Genomic DNA, 21,869 nt, shown 5'->3' with positions numbered 1-21,869 from the left:
GAGCTCTGGGATCCTCCTGCCTGTGCCTCCCCAGCACTGGAGCTACAGATGGACCCTGCCAAGCCTAGATTTCACATCCAGGCTCGGGGCCTCCTCCTTGGGCAGCTGCACTTCACTCCCGAGCCGTCTCTCCAGACCCTCCCCCACTTCACTGTAGCCTTCTTCAGTTCATCTTGGCCATCTTGAGGAAGTACTTTGCTGAAATCAAAATCTGTTCATGGAAATCCTAGCCATAAAAAAAAATATAGTCCATATAAACTTACAGCCGACAAAACATTCTTTTCTAATTAGCCTAAAATATCTATTTGAGAATTCAGTCTAGAATTTTCTTAGCACTCCAGCAGGGAGGACTATCTGAGAGTGCTCCAGCAGGGAGGACAGTAACCTCGGTTCATCTGCACTTGTGGACATGAGAAAAGCATAAAGTTTCTAATGGAGCATTTGAACACCTAGGATTCGGTGCGTATTTAGGTATGGATGGACACCTAGGATTCAGTGAGTGTTTAGGTATGGATGGACAAAGGAAAGAGTCAGGATAGGTGCCATGGTTTCCATCATGGACAGCTGAGTAGAAGGAGCAATGGTGGTTGTTAAACTGGAGAGATGAAAACGAACCAGTTCAGGGCTTCCTCCAATGCATCAATCATGTGCCAGGCTGCTGAGAGTTATAACTGGGAAAGCCAATAAACCAGGTCACGTCTAAGTCCAATGTCTTAAAATACAGGATTTCACAATTTCCACAGTAAAGTTGTCACGTAAAAATAATGTGTGTCCATAACACAAATGACAGGAGAGGGGTTGATTTCCTAAGTAATGTTCAAATAAAGTCATTGGTCTTGAGTCAGTATGAATCCTGTTGCTAAATCACAGAGCAATTTGGATATGGGATTCTTGTCTTTGGATTTATATTCATCCCCAGAAAAATGTACTACCTTCTTCTATTTTGGGAAATAAAGCTAATATTTCCTATTTCTGTTGCTCACAGAGGAAGGTTATGGGCCATAATTAAAGGGCAGGCTGGAGTGGGGCTTCGCTCTGCAGCAGCATCTGTCTAGCCTTGCCCAGGGCCTCTGTACCTGTGGTTGTAATCATCTGGTCATTTCCCTTTCCTGTCCACTCAGCATGCAACCCGCATTGCAGAAGCTGTGATTCACAGGGTGCCTGCACCTCCTGCCGAGACCCAAGCAAGGTCCTGCTCTTTGGGGAATGCCAGTACGAGAGCTGCGCCCCCCAGTACTACCTCGACCTCTCCACCAAGACTTGCAGAGGTAACGCTTTTCCTGAGCTGTGTGGGGATTCCTTTATTCTGGGCTATTCCTTTACTCGAGACTCCCACTCCTCATCTCAGGCAAACACTTCTATCAGGTGTTTTCCACTTTCTGTGAGGATAGCAGCAATGAATTACTGATGCATGCGTTCATTTGTTCATCCATGTTTCAGTTCCTTCAAATTGCCCACACTCAAATGGGTAAGAACACCAAGTATCTTCTTGTTCACCAGTAGCTGGAATTCCTGTGGTAGAGTTAAGCCTGGGAGAAACCGGGTTTGTTTGTTTTCCTTGTCTCTTCTTAGGCTAGCTTCTCTCGGTGTTTCCTTCTAACCCTCTGGTTCTGCAGAGAAGGTCCAGCTCTGAAACAGAGGCCAAATGCCTGATAAGTAAACTTGGGAAGCCCTCGGCCTCTGCACACTTTCCATTCTAAGAAATTGGACTTGGTTGTCCACTTAGGTGGTCTTCCGTGTTCGCAACCGCAGGGACTTTTCTGGTCTTTTCCTGTCAGTCTGTGGTGAACAACAAGATTCTCTCAGATCCTTCCATGTTGTAAATGATTTCATAACTGTGCTGGTTTTCAAGGCTCTGTTTTTAGTCATTTTCCCTCAGGAAATGGATTCAACCAAAATAAATGAAGGAGATTAATTTTATAAACCTTCAGAGCACATGTGCCATCTTGCGCATGTACCTGCTACCTAAGGACTTAGAAGTACAGCATGAAGGAATAGAGAAATGAGTCCTTGCAGCTTCCTAGCTGGGTAGGGAAAAGGGCTTGAGGGAGCCTTGAGTTGAAGATGTTCTCCAAGAAAACCAGTCCCTCCACAAACCCCTGTTGAGCTGTTAACATGTACTGGGCATTGTACTTGTTAGTTATTGTGATTGAAGCCAGGAAGCCCCATCCTAAGAGCAAGCTGTATCGCTGAGTTCCACTTCCTGCCTCTGTTCTAATTGCTTACATCTGTTGCTTCATTTTGTCTCTCCAGTGGCCTTAGTAAATACGTATAAACTAGTGTATGTTTAATCCAGGTGCCAAAGGATTAAGGAAGGTAGTCAGGAAAATGCAGAGGAAACTCAACAAAATGATGGCTTAATAAACTTTCCCTACTTCAAAACTCACGTACCTCCCCAGACTGTTCCCTCCTGTCACCCAGGTCAGAAAGACCAGCTCGAGCATTGCCTCTCGAACATGAGCTTTCTTACTGCACCAGTGTTTGACAGGACATCAAATATACCAGCCATAAACACGATCGTGATTTTAACAAGATCACCCAGAAGAGCAGCTTCTCTGTCCCAGCCCCCAAGGCTCCCAACTCAATAGGTCTGAGGCTGAGCCTGATGAATGTTTCTGACCCTGAACCACTGAGGTTCACATTCAAGGCTGGCCTTGTTGCGGTACAAGCTTTTTGATGCCAGGGTCCACGTGTCTCCCTCTTATGTTCTCCAGATGCAATGAGCTGTATCCCTACAGGTGCTTGTTGAACAGAGGAACATTCAAACAACTTGCTTCTGCCCTAAATGAGGTCTTCTATTGTCCAGTAATTCCCTTCTTTCTGGAGCATTCTATATACATCGTTTATTCTTTGTGCCGTGCAGTCCCCATCAGGTTTGAAATAGGAAGGGTCATGAATCTGGTGTCAGTGGTGGTGACAACATTCTTAGTTATGTCTCTGACATCTCTTTAGCTCGTGAGCCCTGAGTATTTAGAGGTCAAGATTCGGTGGGGGGGGGGCACTCCCTAGGGTAGGTTTGGTATGAAGAACTGGGGCGGCATGAAGCTGATGTACTCAGGTGCCCCTGGAATGAGGCCAAGACTATCTGACTCTTCAGCAGCAGCCCCGCTGACAAGGAGGCTCTGCACAGGCATGGACCGCTCCTTGTACATGCCTGTGTTTGACATAATTAGGAAATGCTAAACCTCAGAGACGCATTTAAACGCCTACCAGCCGGGGCTGCGTTACAGCTCGTTTATCTGACATCTCTGATGTTGTCCTCGCTCTCCCTCTCCCAGCCACAGACCGTGGCCTCCTACGTGGGCTGCTGGGACTAGCGAAGAGGACGCTGATCTAATGTAGACTTTCTTTCCAGAGTGTGACTGGAGTTGCAATGCTTGCAGTGGACCTCTTCAGACAGACTGCCTGCAATGCATGGATGGCTATGTTCTCCAGGATGGCGTGTGCTTGGGGCAGTGCTCACCAGGGAACTACCGGGACTCGGGCTTCTGTAAGCGTAAGTATCTGTCGGTGATCTCTGCAGAGCCCATGGTAAATTTCCATTTGGCTTCTTTGCTGGTCCTGGTTTCCTTCCCCAGGGCTATCTTTGTTGTCAGCAATGAGTCCCTTCTCCTTCGCCTACACCCTAGCAGACATATGCTAAAATCTGATGTCAGTATGACAGCCATGGAGTTATATGCCCACACAAACATATTCATGTCAACTATTAATTCTGATTTCCTTAAACATTTAACAATCTTGTTCTCTAGACAGAACGCTTTGATCCCTAGGAATTTGAACCGATGGAAAGACTGATAAATAATTATAATAAAAATAAATATTTGTCAATCATTTTAGTGTTCGTCTAGCATTTTCTACTGTGTGATCCAAACTTCTTAGGAAGAGTCGGGGATGATAATTTCACTTCTGTTACGTAGGAAGAACATGGAGGTGTGTAGAGGTAGAGCGGCTTAGCCCCAGTCCTCGACCGATAGCTGTAGCAGTCTCAACCAGGCCCAGGGTCCCTAGCTCCTCCTGGACTACTTTGACTGGTGTACGGGGTCCTGCTGCTACCTGACCTTTCCCATAAGTGCCCAGAGCCCACTTGGAAACTTCATGGATTCCTGTTGATTTAACTTCTACCTTCCAGGGTGCAATAGCCACTGTCTCCAGTGCCAGGGTCCCCGTGAGTGCACACACTGCGAAGAGCCATTTCTCCTCTTCCAAGCCCAGTGCATTCAAGAATGTGGGCACGGATACTTTGCAGATCATGCAAAACACAAATGCACAGGTACCTTGAGTCTTTGCTGCGTGCTTTGGGAAGAACTCAGGGCAGCCAGTGTGTCACGTGCACTCACTCACTCCAGTAACCAGGAGCGCCTCACACGGGCACAGAAGAGCAGTCAGGAAGCTTGGTCTAAGTGGTTGATAGCTTCCCACGCATGGCTGCCAGGTGCTGGTTAAACAGGATAATACAGGAGTCCAGGCCAATAATTCTCTCACAGGAATCAATACTGTTCCTGAAGGTCTTTGTGGAAATGAAGCCAACATTTTATGGAATGCAAAGCTTTATATTGAATGGCCGTGTGGTATCCATTAAGAGTGGATCAGCCATATTGATAAAGAGTTTTCAGCATGTAGAGTAAATCATTCATGACCCTAATATTGATACTATAGCCTTGAAGAATAGGATTTGGATGATAATTTAGTGAGAAATACCTGGAGCTTTTAGTAGTAAACTGAAGCTAAACCCAGAATCTTAACCTCCTGGGGCATGGGCTCACCCCCTGAAAAAGAAATTCCCATTAGTGTTCATTTCTATTGAAACCTGTTGCCCAGTGCACCCACAAGAAAGAATACTTGACATTTAATAATAATGTCATTAAGAAGCACAGATAACTCAAGTCTTTGCTGAATGCTTTGGAGAAAAACTTATTGTGTTTTATGTTTCTCCACATTTTCTTCATCTGTAATATCTCATTTAATGTTCCCAATGACTTGGTGAAATATGATAGGCTGGAAAAATCCTGTTTTACAAGCATGAAAACAAAAGAGACTTTGAAGTGTTAAGGCAGCGAATTAAGCCCTAGAATTCTGAGTCCAGTCCAGGACTCTTCGCGGTCCTACACAGCTTCACCATTGTAAATCCCAACTAAGGAGACGGGACAGTTAGGCAGGAAGCCCTCTGTCTTCTCAAAGGTTATTAACTTGATCCAAAGCAGAAGTCCTATGGGTCTTTCAAGAGCTAGCTCTCTAGATGTGGTTAATACTACTGTCACTATTCCCGTTCTCGGGCGACAGAGCCATGGTGTGGTAGAACAGTTGAGCCCTCCCAGTATGCCTGACATTGTAAAATCAGATTTTAATGCTTGTAGTCCTCCCAACTACTGTCTATAATAGGTTCCATTTCTACCCTCATTGTTAAGACAAGAACCTTGCCGCTCAGATTGTAAAAGACACTTGTCCAGGGGCACAGCTGGTAAGAGGTAGGGGAGGAATGATACCCCCAGAGGAGCTGATGCTCTTAGTCTCTCTAAACACCGCCTCTTATGAGTCAGTAAGCCTTTTAGAACATCCGTCCGTATGTGGCGTTCTTTAGATGACATTACATAAATTGAGTTGTAGTCCTCGCGATTCTGCTTCCTCCAGAGGGGAAACCAGCTCCCTATGAATATGAGCAGGGAAACCGCATTCTCTTTTGTCGCAATGAGGGGGCCATTTATTTGTTGCAGTCCCTTTATTTCCCTGTGTGGTCCAACTGGGGCACGTGTCTTGGCTGTGCCTTACTTGTATCTTCTCTTTGGCAGCCTGCCCTAAGGGATGCTTGCAGTGCAGCCACCGAGACCGGTGTCACTTATGTGGCCATGGCTTCTTTCTGAAGAGTGGTCTCTGCATGCCCACCTGTGTCCCCGGTTTCTCTGGCCACTCGTCTAATGAAACCTGTGCTGGTAAGTCCATCTCTGCTGGACTTAACGTCTGGCGATGTGAGCAGTCATTTCTCTGTGCAAATGATGGATCTCCAGATACGGTTGACACCTGTCACGTGAAATGCACCATTCCTGCAGGGCAGAAACCCCTGGTGCTACATAAGGCACTATTTGTAGAACATAGGCAATTAGGAAAACCTAACTCCTAATTTCTTTGATCTTGGGATGAAAAAGGAGGGATCTGCGCCTTAAAAGTCTTAACAATCAGAGAAGGAATTTGGTATAAGCTTAGGTGTGTTTCTGAATTGCAGCCATGCTTTAGGAAACCACGTATAGATTGCATGTCTAATGCATTGTTTGTGTTCGTGTAAACTTGTTTAGCTAATTCTGCCGAGGTACAGTGGTGCATCTTTCATGCGCACGGTGGAGAGAAGTTCTAAATGAATCGTGGAGGAGGAGACTGTTCCATTAACTGCAGGTGTTTGAAGTCAATCGATCGGAAGGGGCTCTGTTAGGAGCAATCTCTCCCAACACAGCACAGACATCTCTCTTTAAAAAGCAAAGAGAAATGAATTTAAATTCAGCCCAGTTGTGAACCCTGTAAGTTTTTAGGCATATAAAGCTTGAGAGTTCTACCAGGGCCTAGAGTTCCCTCGGGTTAATTAATCAATAATAGGAGGGATCTTTTTTGTTTTGTTTTGACAGTGTCAGGGATTGATTGAACCTGGGGCTTCGTGCATACTAGGCTAGGATTCTACCTTGAGCCACGATCCCAGCACTGGCACAGGGCATTTTTTTGTGACAGCCAAACACGTAGTCTATCGCCACATTTTTGATCTCTAAAGATATTAGACCTCTTTAAAAAGAAAAATGACCTATCTCTGGCCTCCTTTATTGGAATTTTCCTGGGAACCACAAGCGCTTGTGAGTTAGTTTAAGACTCTTGGGATACCCCACACATCAGCTTGTGAGGATGGATTTCACTTTCATTAGAATAATTTTATGTAGCAGTCACTCCCGTGAAACTTGGCATTCCCACATTGTCCTCTGTGACCCAGTTGTCGAAGGGAACACTGCCAGCTAGAGACCTTGACAAAATGCCTTGCAGTAGGAAAGATCAATTCTACATCCTTGTTGAGGATCCTAATTCATCAGATGTTCCGTGTGGACAGACAATCAAAATCTCCTGGCACTGTGTATGTTCTGCCCAGGAATTCTGACTCTGAGCCATTCCTCTGCGGAATCGCTGCAGCTCTCTAGGAATGGCGGCAGACACTTGCCTCTGCTTACTCTTGCTGGATCCGGTGTGCCAAGGGTGTCAGGGAAAGACTGTGGCTTTCAAACCTGCCAGTCCATTAGCATTGCCTGGAGAGTCCATAAAATTAATGAGATCCATCTCAGAACATCTAATTCAGAATCTTCTGCAGTTCAGCCCAAGTGTCCCTATTATTTTAAAATATCCCTATGTACACCCTTGTTTGAGTTATTAAGACATAATCTATACAAAAAAAATCCATCCTTTAAATTATATTTCCTAGTGATTTTCTTTAGTATATTCACAAAGTTGTGTGACAGTCATTAATATCGAATTCTGGAACATTTTCATCAGCCTAAAAGAGAGCTTCATAAGCCTTAACAGTCTCAGTTCCTCTCCTGTCTCTCCAGCCTCTGCTGATCTCTAATTTGTCCTCCGTCTTTGCAGATTCACCTACGCTAGACATCTCTCGTCAACAGAATCACACAGCACAGCACATACATAGCCTTTCATATCTGGCTTCCACATCTGGCCGAATGTCAAAGTGTCCCCATATTACAGCCTGTATCAGTTGAGCATTCCATTCCATTTTTATGGCTACCATAACTCCGTTTTATGGATATACCACATTCATTTGATCTGTTTACTTCTTCCCCTCTGTTGCTGTTTGCTGTTAGTACTGACTATTGAACCCATACTTGGTAGGCAGGCACTATTACTGAGCCACATATCCAGCCTTTGTTTATCTTTTTATTAATTGTTTCTTCAATTTTCCTATTTTGAGCAGTGTGGTTATGAACATCCACAGGCAAATCTTTGTGTAGGCATATTTTTATACTTCTCCATGGCATCTGCTTGTAGTACTGTTGGGGCACATGGTCACGATGTTTTATTTGAGGAACTGACTACATTTATAAATGATTGTACTATTTCCCATACTTATTAACAATGTGTGAGGATTCTAATTTCTTCATGTCTTGCCAACAATTATTATTATCTATCCTAAGAGAGAGGAAGTGCCATATAATTGAGGTTTTGATTTTCATTTTGGTAACTAATGTTGGATGCCTGCTTGCATGATTATTGGCCTTTGTGTATAGATCTTCAGAGAAAATCTTATTCAATTTCTTATGCATTTTTAGTTTGTCTTTCATTGTTGAGATATTAAAACCTGTTATATATCCTAGATATAAGTCTGGTTTTTCCCCAGATTGAGGGTTTGCATTTTCTCTTATTCAGGGGTTGTCTTTTATATTGGTGTTTTTAAGTACAAATGTTTTAAATTTAATGATTCCAGTTAATTTGTTATTTTTTTTCGTATCTTACACAGTTTTGCTGTACCCAAGCAGTAATTGCTAGCTTATTTTTTTAAATTTATTTCTATGTTGTCTTCCAACGAGTTTGCAATCTAACTCTCTGTCTAAGCTCTAGTATCCTCATGTGCATCCAGATGAGACTCCTTGGGGTAGGAGGATGCTGGAGTTGTAGAATAGCCCAGATCTCCTCTGTGTGCCTCTGAATTAGCACTAAAGTCCCATTTCTTTGCAATAAATACTTGGAATCCAATCAGTGACAATGACAGGTCTGACCTTTGGGTTCATTCATTTTTTAGACAAAATGTATACTCCAAGTCTTCACGTGAATGGCACCTTGACCCTTGGTATCGGTTCAGTGAAGCCCCTGGACTTTTCTCTCCTGAACATCCAACACCAGGACGGCAGAGTGGAAGATCTGTTGTTCCACGTTGTCAGCACGCCCACCAATGGCCAGCTGCTGCTCTCAAGAAACGGCAAAGAGGTCCAGCTGGAAAAGGCCAGCCACTTTAGCTGGGAAGACGTGAATGCAAAGGAAGTACGCTTTGTCCACAGCAGAGAGAAGCTCAGGTGAGCCAGCCCTGCTCTGCGCCTGCTGTCTCCTTCCATCCCTTCTCAGCCCGCCCACCCCCACCCTCCTTCTTAATAACCACCCCTTCCCACCGGGAAAGATCGATACTCCACAAATGCTTCCAGCTGCCTGTCAACCTTCCCCCGTAATTGCTTCGAGAGTACGCTTCTGTTTGAGGCATTTTCATTTTATCACGTAATTATGGGTAATTCTCTGGTGTGACAGGAAAATTCTGAGTATAATTACCCAGGTTTTTGGCCCCACGGAAAGAAAACTTGTTACCTATCCAGATGCTGGCGTTGCTTCCTCCACACGAGGGCAATGCTAGGGAGTAATGGGCAGACAATGGATGGAAGACTGGCTTGTCAAAGTGCCCTTTGACCCCTGGAATTTGGGGAGAAAACTTGTAGTCACACTTGACGTTTTATTATCCTCTTTATGGGATTAATTGTGACTAATTTCTAAGCGTGATCCAGTTTTCCTTTGTTGCTGCACACATTTCTGGCTGTCTTCCCTACCCCGACTAACACATGCTTCCGGAATACAATCGAACATTAACAAGAACCCAAGCAAATATAGCATTATATTTAACAAAGTAAATCTACTAAGCAGAAAGCACAGAATGTGCCCCCAAAGATTAGCCTCTTGTGTTCTCTGTCACCCTGCTCTGCTTCGTTAGATAACTCACCATAGACTCTGTGTGCACAAGGTATTGACGCCCATGAAGCAGGGATAGGACACGTCTGAATATTTCCTACTGCCCAAATTAAACATGGGTGTTTCTCTTCTTACTTTTATTGATTGGTTGGTGGAGATTTAGGCTAAAAGTTATCTAAGAAGAATGATGGAAGTTTTTCTGTCATCATTCAGAGTTGATGATTTCAGTGATCTATGCACAGATTGTATCACAGGAGCAAGAACAACTAACATTTACTGAGCTCATGTGGAGCCAGGCATTATGTCAGACATTCCATGCAAGCTGTGCAAATTATGTCCCCATTCTACAGCCTGGAGAACATGAGTAACAAGTCCAGAGCTGGTCCTCCAAGCCGACACTCTCCATGCCTTCAGCTATGACGATTTCTGCCTCCCTGCTATTCTAGTGACAACAGACTTGCTCTAGTCCTCGAAGGATAGGGTTAGGGTACAGCAAGCACACACTGCTGTGCAGTGTTGTGCCATCCAGTCATCCCCAAGTCCTTCTCCACCACCTATGCTTATATTGGTTGAAAGTATGAGCATAGTTCTTAAGTATCTGCGTCTCTCCACACACACACCCTCTCTCGCACACAAACAGATAGGCACACACGTATGTACACACACATACCACATTCACAGAGCTACACAAGCTCTGAGTCTGGGTCCGTTTGCCTTAAAGTCATTTGTGGAAAACTGCAAAGTTCCATAGACAACCAAAGTTAAGCTTCTTGTCTATTTAATTTTCTCCACACCTCACCCAATTACTTGCAGAATTAGTTCTGCACCCTTAAATGGGACAAAATTCAGCAATTTAGGATTTTTTGCTCTTTCCTGGGATGAATATCCATTTAAATATTGCATTTTCTCTATATAAAAAAAATCAAACAACATGACAAAAAATAATAAAATGAAATGGGAGAGACACATAAAGCATAAAACCATTTGTCTCTCAATGAAGCAAAAAGAGCCAGTCTGACATACATGTGTATGTTTCTTTGTCTTCATGAAAGCACTAGCCATGATTAAGATAAGAACTCTTGAGAATTGAGTCCCTTTGGGCTTAGAATACTCTTGTGTCGTAAGAGCCAGTCTGTAGGTGTAGCCGGAGCAACGGTGAGGAACTGAGTTACTGAGCACTCCTAGTGCCCCCAGTGCCTGCACAGTCTATTGTCCGCCTTCGTTCATGCTGCTGATTCGATTCGTCACGTGCTCCTGAAGCTTCGAGGTGGGAGTGTGGAGCAGCAGGACAGAAAATGAATGGGAGGAAGAACTTGGAAAAAGAGTCATAAGGTCTCCAATGCTTAGTACACAGAACTAGAATCCCCAGTCAGTGAAATTCTGTTTAAAGGTGTTCTGTTCCTTGAGGTATACAATGTGTATACAGTGTATACAATGTTGTTAAAAACAGTTCCAGCAATCCTACTCTGGTCTCCTTTTTAAAAAAAATTAGTTGCTCCTTTTTTCCCCATCTCTGGTAGCTGTGGCCTGGTTTTTCCCTCATAGGTTTACCCTTTTTTAAAATGTCATGTGACAGGAAACACAACATGTATGTTTTGTTTCTGCAGCTGCTTTCTGGATCCGCTCACATATTTCAGGCTTGAGTAGCTGGTTCCAAGAACACCTTTCAAAGAACCTTTAAAAATGGATCCCCAAATCGACCAAAATCTATCATCTCCTACAATGTGTTGGCCACACATTTTGCCAGTCGGCAGTGAGCTGTGCTTGGCTGGTCAGTGAAGACAAACAACTCTACCTTCCCTCCTACCAGGGCCTGAAGCTCTTAGACATCTGGGGTAGGAAGTCAGCCCACGTCAGACTGGGGCTTCACTGGGTCTTTTTGATTACAAGTAGTAGAAATCAATTTTGACTAAGCAAAATAAATAATAAGACTGCCCTAACATTGCAGAGGCGGCTCATACCTCAACGACATTAAGAGCAATTGCTCCAAGATCAGTTCAGGAGCTAGAACTAGAAAATGGAAGTAGGACTCAGTTCTTGCCCCATGTCTGCTCACGGGTGTCATCCGCCTCCTTCCTACAGATGGGCTTGTTCCATATTCTCCTCAATGTACTAGTTGATGACAACCCATGGTCAAATGGTCAGACTGCCCCTCGGCTAACAGACCACTGCCAGTTTTTCAGAGCTGGCCCAGCTGACCCTTCTTAGCTGTATCCACAGTAAACGGGTTTAAGGAGAGGGTAGGAAGCTACAAGTGGCATTGTACAGCCCAGAACCTCAAACACTGTTGGGGCCCACTTAGAAGAATTTGGAAGAAGTGTGCATCGCTGGGCTAAAGATGTCCCTGAAAGCTGGTGGAGCTCTAAGATTCCTTTCCATTCTTCAGTTTAACCATTATCTAACCTGTTTAACCACCACAACCAATCTAGCCCAACAAGTAGTTTTTCTGGGGTGTGTGTGTGTGTGTGTTCATCTTTAAAAAATATGAAGCAAAACAGTGTGTTTTTTTTAAAGACAGGGTTTTTCTGTGTGGCCCTAGGTGTTCTGGAACTTGCTGTCTGGCATTGAATTCAGAGATCCAGCTGCCTCATTAGTATTAGTGGGGTTAAAGGCATCCTTCAACATGCCTGGCTTCGGTTGTGTTATTTTTAGCTCTTAGAACACAGAGTAATTGCAGAAGTGTATTATTTTGTTTGCTTGTGGAGGGTTGTGAGTATGAATCATTTCAGGGACATATGTGTCACAGCATACATGTGGAGGTCACAGGATGGTTTCCAGGGTCAATTGTCTTCTGTCATGAGATTTGAGGAGTTGAGGTCTATCAGGTTTGCATAGCAAATGCTTTCACCCACGGAGCCACCCAGCAAGACCCATGAGGAAGATTTTTAAGCAGTTTTATCTTTGGTACTTTCTATTTACAATGCAGATATTGTATTAATGTAACCATTTGATTTAAATCGTTGTAGGACTACAGCGTGAAGATATTTTAATCCTTTTCTTTCTAAACACTAATGTCGTGATCGTGTCCTCTCCTTTCTCCCTTGGGGCCTCCCTTAGGAAAGGCTACTTTTCCTTGAAAATTAGCGACCAGCAGTTCTTCTCTGAGCCACAGCTGATCAACATACACGCCTTTTCAACTCAGGTAATAAAAATGCCCAGCAATGCATAAGGTGACGTGCCCACTGGTCCTCAAGCACAGCTCCAGAGTTCCTGAACCTTTAACAAAAAATGGTTGAGCTGGGGTGATGCTCTCATGGTTTCACCACGAAATGACATTTGGTTTACTTTTAGTTCTTTGGATGCTAGCACTGGCAGGTAATGATTTCTTCTCATGCATCTCTGTCCTGTGTAAAATGGTTCTGAGTGAAGCTGCCCGCCAACCCTGTGAGGTGGTGTCAGTTTACAGATGCGAAAACTAAGGGACTGGAAATCCGCTACATTTTCCGGAGTGACCTAGGTAATAAGAGTCAAGTTTGTGTCTGGAGAGTTGGCCTCACGGTCTGTGTTCTAGACGGTGGCCCGTTGGCACCGGGATGAACTGAACTTGAAGCTGTACCCGCAGAATAACTTAAAACTGCCCCAGTTGTTAATGTTTTCCTTGTTCTTAGGTCGTTTATTTTCTCTCCACAGCCCCTCTCAGGGGTGTAATAGTTACGGTACTGTTAGGAATCTACTTAAATGAAGTGTCATTGTGCTCTAGAGCAAACAGTCCCGAGGAAGTCATTGAAGAGACAAGGAGATTCAAGAAAATGGCCCTTGACGTTCATGTCTCCACACTGACTTGAGAAGTTGTATTTCCGGATCGATAATCCATATAGAGGGACTGAATAGGTGAAATATACAAAAAGAGTAAACACACACACCACAGACACACACACCCACTCATAGCTGTAGAATTCTCACTTGGATGCTGTGATTGGTCTGAAGGATACGCTAGTTTTACAAATTTATCTCTGTCCACTGAACAGCAAGATGGTGAGATACCATCTTCAGAAACCAGATACCAAATAACGAGACCTCATATCTTCAGTCCCGAAACTGACCATAGACTGTAACAGCAGAAGCTGAGGGCAGAAGTGATACCTGCTTCAGCTCCTCTTGATGGCAAGGCCACATCAGAGGTGCTGTCCTAGGGGAGATTAGAACCTGGGCTTAAAGTCAGTGCGTAAGGCTAACACATGGAACTCTGTAAACATGGGCCAGTCTTGAGGCTCAATGGCTTAGATGTTATTTAGTTCTAAACTCAGATGTCTTGATTTTGTTTTTGTATCTAGGCTAATGCAGTCTGGCTAATGAAAGATCTGAGGTAGATATTGACAAACAGCCTTCTTTTCTGAGATGCTGTGTTCCCACAGCTTCCTGGGCTTTGTCTGTTTCTCCATGGTCAAGGGAACGAACAACAATGGATGTTTCAGTTTTACTTATTATACAATGCACTTTTATCAATTTAACATTTTGAGGATGGACTTTTAGAAGGAAGTTTAACTTCTTTTCGTTATTTTAAGTATGTATAATATTTAGTTGTCATCTTGACCCTGAGATTTTCTCATGTAACTTGATTTGGTATGTTATTTTTGTAGGTTTTTTTTTAATATCATCCTTGGCCTTTCCTCTTTATTTCTCTGCACAGACTTACACACAGTGTGAGAGTTCTCTCTCGCCTGGGAGTACTGAGTAGCTGCGCCATATGTGACTATTGTAGTGATGGATAGTTACATATTATGATGATGGACGATTGTGACTTCCAGGAGACTGGAAGTGGGCACTTATGTGGTTTTAAAAGCCATTTGGGTTGAAGAAGATGTTGAGGAAAATCCTAGACAGTTCTACTTCAAACACAAAAACTAAGATAGCATAAGATACCATTTTGCCTTAACTTCTGGCCTGATCTCTCTCTCTCTCTCTCTCTCTCTCTCTCTCTCTCTCTCTCTCTCTCTCTCTCTCTCTCTCTCTCTCTCTCTCTCTGTGTGTGTGTGTGTGTGTGTGTCTCCTCCCTATCATCTTCCTTCTTCCCTCCCTCCGTGTGTGTGTTGCATAAGATACCATTTTGCCTTAACTTCTGGCCTGATCTCTCTCTCTCTCTCTCTCTCTCTCTCTCTCTCTCTCTCTCTCTCTCTCTCTCTCTCTCTCTCTCTCTCTCTCTCTCTCCCTCTCTCTTTGTGTGTGTGTGTATGTGTGTGTGTGTGTGTGTGTGTGTGTGTGTGTCTCCTCCCTATCTTCCTCCTTCCCTCCCTCCGTGTGTGTGTTGGGGCAGGTCGTTTCCTTACCAGGCCATGGTCTTGGATCTTATATGACTTCATAAGCTAAATTGGAGTGGGGCTCTGCCAAGACATGGATGGAAGTGGGAAACTGTTGCTTACCAAGAGGGCCTAGCAATAGCATGGATTCAGAGAGCGAGGTTATGCCACTACGTCAGCTTGTTTCCGTGTGGCCTAGAATGAAGTGTTCTCTCCCAAACACAAGGCACAGAATTACATATCTATTGGATTCGGGCATCTGATTTTGTTTCCTGACACTGAGCTGTGTTCTTGTGCTAATGCAGAGGGTGTGGTTCAATCCAAGATGACCAAGAAATTAGAAACCCCAAAACAAGTAGCACATGCAGATTGCGTTGTATCAATACTGTGGTTTTGAAGCGACTTGAGAAACCTCTAGAATCCAGAGTCATGCAATAACCTCTGTCACTATGGCCCACCATACCTCTGACAAATAACTTTTTCATGGAATAGGTTGGCACTTGCATGACTTTCGTAAAGCCGTTCAGTCGGGTTAGGCAAACCTCTCTCTTGTCCTGCATTAACCTACCAAATGGCTCTTCTTCCTGCTTTCCTCCAACTCTGCAGGCCCCCTATGTGCTGAGAAACGAGGCTCTCCACATCAGCAAAGGCGAGCAGGCAGCCATCACCACCCAGCTGCTTGACATCCGGGATGATGACAACCCACAGGATGTGGTCGTGAACGTGCTTGATCCTCCGCTTCATGGCCAATTGCTCCAGACGCTTCCAGCCCCTGCGGCCCCAATCTATCAGTTCCATCTGGATGAACTCTCCAGGGGCCTCCTCCTCTATGCTCACGATGGCTCAGACAGCACATCTGATATTGTAGTCTTGCAGGCCAACGACGGACACTCCTTCCAAAATATACTATTCCATGTGAAGAATGTGCCCAAGGTAGGTGTCATGCCTAGGGTTAGTTTGCTTGTGTCTTACCTATGAAGGTTGACTCTCGGAACTATTTTGGCAATACTCATGAAGTTAGGCTATGATGAAGTACTCATTTGTTTGTTCCAGCAGTCTATTATATAGGTGCTTATTAAGTGTCTCATACATTGAGGTCAGTCTAGTTTAATAGGTCCACTGTTGATCTGAGAAGATTCTCCATTGGCCTGCAGCCACAGAACTGTGGTATCACTCTCCTCTTGTCTCCTGCCTGACCATGATTGTGGGGATCGAGGCATGTCTGTTTATGCGTGTTCTTCCACGGCCCGTGTAATAAGAGGCTCACTGTCTTGCTATCGAAGGTAATGAAAGGGAGTAAGGTCAAACATTCTATCAGCCAAGCTGAAGGAAGGTGAAAGAATGTGAAGAAAGTGTCGGAAGCCACAGGATTTGTCCTGTGCGACAGGAACATACTTGCCATTCCATGTTACCGGCATGCCGCCTGTGTATGATCTTGCCATGTCCGTGAGCGCCTGTGGTATTCGCTGCTTCACTTACACCTCATGTTGTTCATTTAGTCACCTTGCTTCTTTTATGATAGTCTCATTCTAACAATAATACTCATAAAACCATGGGCTTCATGCAGAATTGTGCCCTCACTGAATTGTTAAATAAATGCATAGCCATTCTGTATAGTTTTGCCCATGTCCTTCACAGAATGTTTTTGGATACTGCAGATGGAGTGTTTGTCACACCTCAGGAGATGCCGAGCTAACCTGTTCAGGAGCAAACACTCCTGCCTGCATTTCTCAAAGCTTGTTCAATGGAGGGCCTTTCCATAGTTCCACTATGGCTCTTTCCCATGGTAGTACCTTTAGAAATCTGAAGTAGTTTTCGATTTTCATTCTAAATATCACCACCCACGGAGGTAGTATTAATGACTAGCTAAAGAAAGATTTTCTTAGGACAGTTTAAAATTGCTTGCTGTTTTCTCACCAATGATCGAGGCAGGTGATGTTGACCTAAGCCGGGCAATGTCTGAGTCTCATATGTGTGCTAACTTGCTCCTGCTGAAAGCAGGGATGGAGGCATGAGAGAGAAGAGATGGAGGATGAAAGAGATGAAGTTTGGGGAGTCTGATTGTGTAGCAGAGCTTGCAGGTGGCCCCCTCGTAGCTAACCTTCCTTATCACCTTCTCATGGAGGAAATGAAGTTTGGTTCTTATAGCGTGAATTCTGATTGTTCTTAATAATAAAAACCCAGAGTCGGATATTTAGGGGGTAAAAGCTGAAAGCGCAGAGAAGCAGAGCACCCGTCCACTAGTTCTTAACTCTATGAAATCCTCGAACTGAATGGGATTCTTGTCTCTACAAGAGACTGGATGCTGTCTCAGAGACCTCAGACTGAACTGTAAGCTCCTGTCTCCTCCCACCTTATATTCCTCTCTCCACCTGGCCGTATTACTTTTCATCTTCACCTCTCTCCCAAGTGCTGGGATCAGAGGTATGAGCTGCTTCTCTTTTAGACTGATTCAATCTCTTGTAGCCCGGGGTGGGCTTGAATTTACAGAGATCTGCCTCTGCCTCTTCCTCTGCCTCTGCCCCTGCCCCTGCCCCTGCCCCTGCCCCTGCCCCTGCCCCTGCCCCTGCCCCTGCCTCTGCCTCTGCCTCGCAGCTGCTGGGATTAACGGTGTGTGCCACCATTGCCTGGCCTCTATGGCTAACTAGTGCGGCTAGCTTGCTCAGCACTCTGATCTTCGGGCAAGCCTTATTTGTTACAGCACATACTAACATCCCCACACGTTTTAGTGAGATGGGATCGACACTTCCCTCTTGGTTTCCTTCTGAAGCCTACAGTGGGTTTCAGTGCAGCCCTTACCAGCGACTCTCATATCATGGTTTCAATCTGTGTTTGGAGCTCAGCCCCACTAATTGCACAATTTTGTACAAGACAGTGTAGGATAAAAGGGCATTTCTAGGGTTTTCCCTGCCTTGACTACCAAAACAAAAAAAAGGAAAATAGAATTTAATTCGTAAGGGGGTAGGGGACACAGGACACAGATTTTGAATTCCTTGCAAGCCCTACACCTTGTGAGCCCTGTAGTGCATTCCTGGGTCTGCTGCTGATTCCTATAATGTGAGTTCAAGTGGTGTCCTTTGTCCCTCCACCTTCCCATCCTGCCCTCTCTTAGAGTACTGTTGTTCTAGCCAGGCAGTGGCATGCAACCACGCATCAGAACTGTTAACCCGGTGGCCTGGGCCTCGGCATCGTCAGTGTGCTAATAAAAATTTGGCCATATCCATGATTATAGTATGCAAGTATCTACTGCTTTTCCTTTTAGGAATTAAAATGTTTCCTTGCACCTTTACTCTGGGTTTTTTTTTTATCCTGCCCTACTGGAAGGCTAGAGTGTTGGTTGTATGGCCTCATTGTTTCTAAAGGAAATTATAGCATGAATAGAAAGGCTTTTTGTTTGTTTGCTTTTAACATTTACTAGGCAATAAACCTTGGTGTAAATTATCCCTTGAATCTTCCCGTTCATTCTGTGGTGTTTGTACAATTATCTTCAATTTACCGAAGGAGGACAATAAAACAAAAAGAGATCTAGAAATAATCATTTTCACAAAGGTTTTCAACACTGGAGCTAAGATTTTGTTTCAAGTCTGCCTGCCTCCCACACTCAGCCAGAATGCTCTCTCGCTCTGGCCTCTAGCTTTCAATACTTTATGCATATGGAGTCCCATTCCCTTGATGGATTAAATGAAGACAAAAATCTATTCTTGGTGTCCTATCCAAGCAAGCTGGGTCCCGTACCTTCTGAAATTTTCCCTCTGGATTTGCCACAGCTTTTTACTGGAAAGGCTATTTATAGTCATAGATCTACTGGGCCCAGGAAATAAAACTCGTATGTTCCAGTGTCTGGTAGATGTGTAGTCAGATGTGTACTAAGAATGATTTTTGAGGATGGGCCTGGGAATTCCTTCCCTGAGGCTGCCTATGTGTTAATTCTGGAGAAAAGCAGTTACTGGCTGGTATCTAGTTGATGGTTTTAATGAAGTGGGTGAGGATGTTGTAAATCCTTATGAATGGGTACACAAGTAAATCCATATCTTGTTCAATGGAAAAGTTAGCCTGATTTTCTAGTCCTTCTCTGATGAAGGGATAGAAAGAAGCTTTGTGAGAGCAAGTATTGATTTGGTTTTTCTCTCCGAGCAGGACACATTTTATGTTTTTGTTGGATGTGTGGTTGTAATGGTGTAATGGCTTGAGCAAGACGCCTGGCTGTGTCTCTGTCTTCTAGATGGTCTATGCCAGGTACAAAATGCTCAGGGCCCTTCTGCTGCTGCTGCTGTGGCTCTTCTGGGTGAAGCAACAGAACTGTGAGTTCAGTCCTGTTTTTCAAGTTGTCTCCTACTTCACCCTATCTCGTCCTGGCAGCAAATAAACCTAACTGCCCCTTCCAGGAGGATGCTGAGCTACCGTGGAGAAATAGAATTGGGAATGGTGTCAACACATGTTTTACTGGGGCAGGAGGCAGAAGGGGGGAAAAGATTAAAAAGTAATAAAGAATGTTCTGTTGAACAGTTTTCATTAATTGTGTTAATTAGGTAATTCTCCAAACCCAAACCTGCTAGAGATAAACGCGTCTGAGGAAGTTCCACATCTTTTGAGGGCTACAGTGTGGGCAGGGGATTCAACTCTGTGGACGATGGCCCTTCTGCTGGGTTTTTGAGGTATTATTTGCCTTCCCGTTAATTACAGTGCCTCTGGAACCCGTGCCTTCTGTCCACTTTGGGAACCAGTTTGATAATCTTACCGAGCTCCGTTATTGTTTGAGTATCTCTTTTCTACAGCTAGCTAATGCTTTAATATTAAAAATCTCCCAAATGCCATAGTTAGACCTGGCTGCAAACCTGTCTCTGAGGATCCTTTCTGCTGTGGCATTGCCTGTATGTAATTGAAAATACCTATTGTATTTCCTTCAACTTCACGCATGCCTCTCGCTGGTGCTTTTATGGGGACACAGTTAGAGGCAATTATTTGGGTGAATTTCAAATGTTAGTGGTGTAAAAATATTTGATATGTGAGTAAGCACGACTGAATCCCTTCAGAATATCAGTTTTCCTTTTGATGGGGGGCGGGGCGGCTCCTTAGCTTGTTCAATGCATTGTCTCTTAAGGCACCCACTGAGAAAATTTTGACTGGCTTAAATGTCAGGTTCTACACCAAGCAAAGGCTGCACACCCCTGCCTTGGAAGAGCAAACCTCTGAACTCTTGCTGACAAACACGAAGCCATGTCTGTTAGCCTCCCTTGTCTCCTGCTGACCCACTTCACCCTGAGCCCTCCACAAATCCAGTTTCTTCCCTTCAGTCAATAATGCCCAGCACCAGTAAAATGTTGAACTTGTGGTATAAATGAGCTCCTACTTTACAGAATAAGTGAAGAAGAAGAAGAAAAAAAAAGAACATCCAACTAGACATTTGCTGAATAGTAAAGTTTTGAAAACTTTGATCTGGAATATTTGGGCCTAGAATTGGGCTATGGTATCATTTGAGTTAAAGTTCCATTATTTATGGCTCAAGTTTCATGTGGGGAGGGGATTGTATTTTGTTTTAAAGGATAGAGGCTTCTGCTTTTACTAAGGATCACAACGTTAATATTTTTACTTGTAATACAATACGTAATGGCTATATTTTATTACCAGCATTTTATGCCTATTGTTCTATGAAATGAATTAGAAGAGCTATTTAATTTAAAGCACTGTTTTAACCATGTCCTCAATTTTACTCATTGGGATTTCATTGCCTGCTAATGTACTCTGAGGGATACATAAAACATCAGAGGGCAGGATTGTTCAACTAGTAAAATAACCAATTTATTGTGCTGATGGGGATATGCAGTGGAGAAAAGCTAAAAGGAGAAAAGTCAATTCCAAAATGTTGACAATGAGGGGGAAATTATGGTAAGAGTTGGCTTTTGTGCACATCAGCTATAGAAAAGATGATATGTGATTTTCTCTCCATCTCTTCTTGAATATTCCGCTCCTCTTCAAAACAGTCAAAACAACCATAACCAAGATGAATGGGAATATTAGTATTTCTTTTTCAAAACAATGAGTAAAAATTAAGAGCCCTACATATTTAATATTTATAACATGACGCATTTGGAGCTATGAGCAGGGAAGCCATCACTGCTTCAGAGTCATGGGCACCATCACTTCCCAAGGTCTCCTGCGGATCTCGTTACCTTATAGTTTATCTTTCTGGATCTGTCATCTTAGCAACAGTAAGCAACCCATGCAGCATCAGTATCCGTGGGCTGCGCTGTGTAGGTTTCCACACAGCACTGGTAACCATGGGCTGCACTGTGTAGGTTTCCACGCAGCATCAGTAACCGTGGGCTGCACTGTGTAGGTTTCCACGCAGCATCGGTAAGCATGGGCTGCACTGTGTGGGTTTCCAGAACTGACTTACCTTGTGCAACTGAAACTTCACACCATGTGGCCACTAACTTCCATTTCCCAAGTTTCCTGCCCCCTGTCTATTCCCGTTCTGCTTTCCTTAGGAATCTGACTGTTTTGGATTCCCCATGTGAGAGACCACACAGCTTTTGTCTTCTTCTTGTGTCCTGCTTATTTCTTTTAGCTGAATGTCCTCCACATTGTCCTCCCTCCTTTTTATAATGGCTGAATAATATCTCTTTTTCTTTTTGATATGATATTGGGGGTTCTGGATGCCTTGATTCTTATGTCTTTGTCTTTTCTATACCTACTATGGATTTACAATGAAGCTTACATAAAGTCTTGAAGTTATAATAGTCCAATTTAAGCTGATACGTTGCTTTTGACCACACTCTGCTCTCCACGTGTATGTGTCCCTGACGCCTGATACTTTGCTGTTAGGATCGCAGTTTATGGTTTTGTATATTGCTAACAAATTCCTACAGTTATAATTGTCTTTACTGCTTTTGCCTTTTAAAATCTTATTCCAGTCTTTCTAAGGAATAA

General features: G+C 43.9%; 1 protein-coding gene across 1 annotated transcript in view; it reads left to right on the top strand.

The window, feature by feature from the left end:
* The window catches only part of Fras1 (Fraser extracellular matrix complex subunit 1), a 403,170-nt gene that overhangs the window by 262,202 nt on the left and 119,099 nt on the right, over positions 1 to 21,869 (top strand). Inside the window, exons 23-29 of the mRNA XM_038339383.1 lie at positions 1,122 to 1,268; positions 3,356 to 3,496; positions 4,130 to 4,270; positions 5,787 to 5,927; positions 8,774 to 9,044; positions 12,760 to 12,844; positions 15,546 to 15,872. Coding sequence (XP_038195311.1) covers positions 1,122 to 1,268; positions 3,356 to 3,496; positions 4,130 to 4,270; positions 5,787 to 5,927; positions 8,774 to 9,044; positions 12,760 to 12,844; positions 15,546 to 15,872 — 1,253 coding nt within the window. The remainder of the gene's footprint in view (positions 1 to 1,121; positions 1,269 to 3,355; positions 3,497 to 4,129; positions 4,271 to 5,786; positions 5,928 to 8,773; positions 9,045 to 12,759; positions 12,845 to 15,545; positions 15,873 to 21,869) is intronic.

Source organism: Arvicola amphibius, chromosome 1 (assembly GCF_903992535.2).
Source record: "Arvicola amphibius chromosome 1, mArvAmp1.2, whole genome shotgun sequence".
Classification (NCBI taxonomy): domain Eukaryota; kingdom Metazoa; phylum Chordata; class Mammalia; order Rodentia; family Cricetidae; genus Arvicola; species Arvicola amphibius.
Note: the sequence above shows the minus strand (reverse complement) of the source record. Positions and strands in the feature narration are given on the sequence as shown.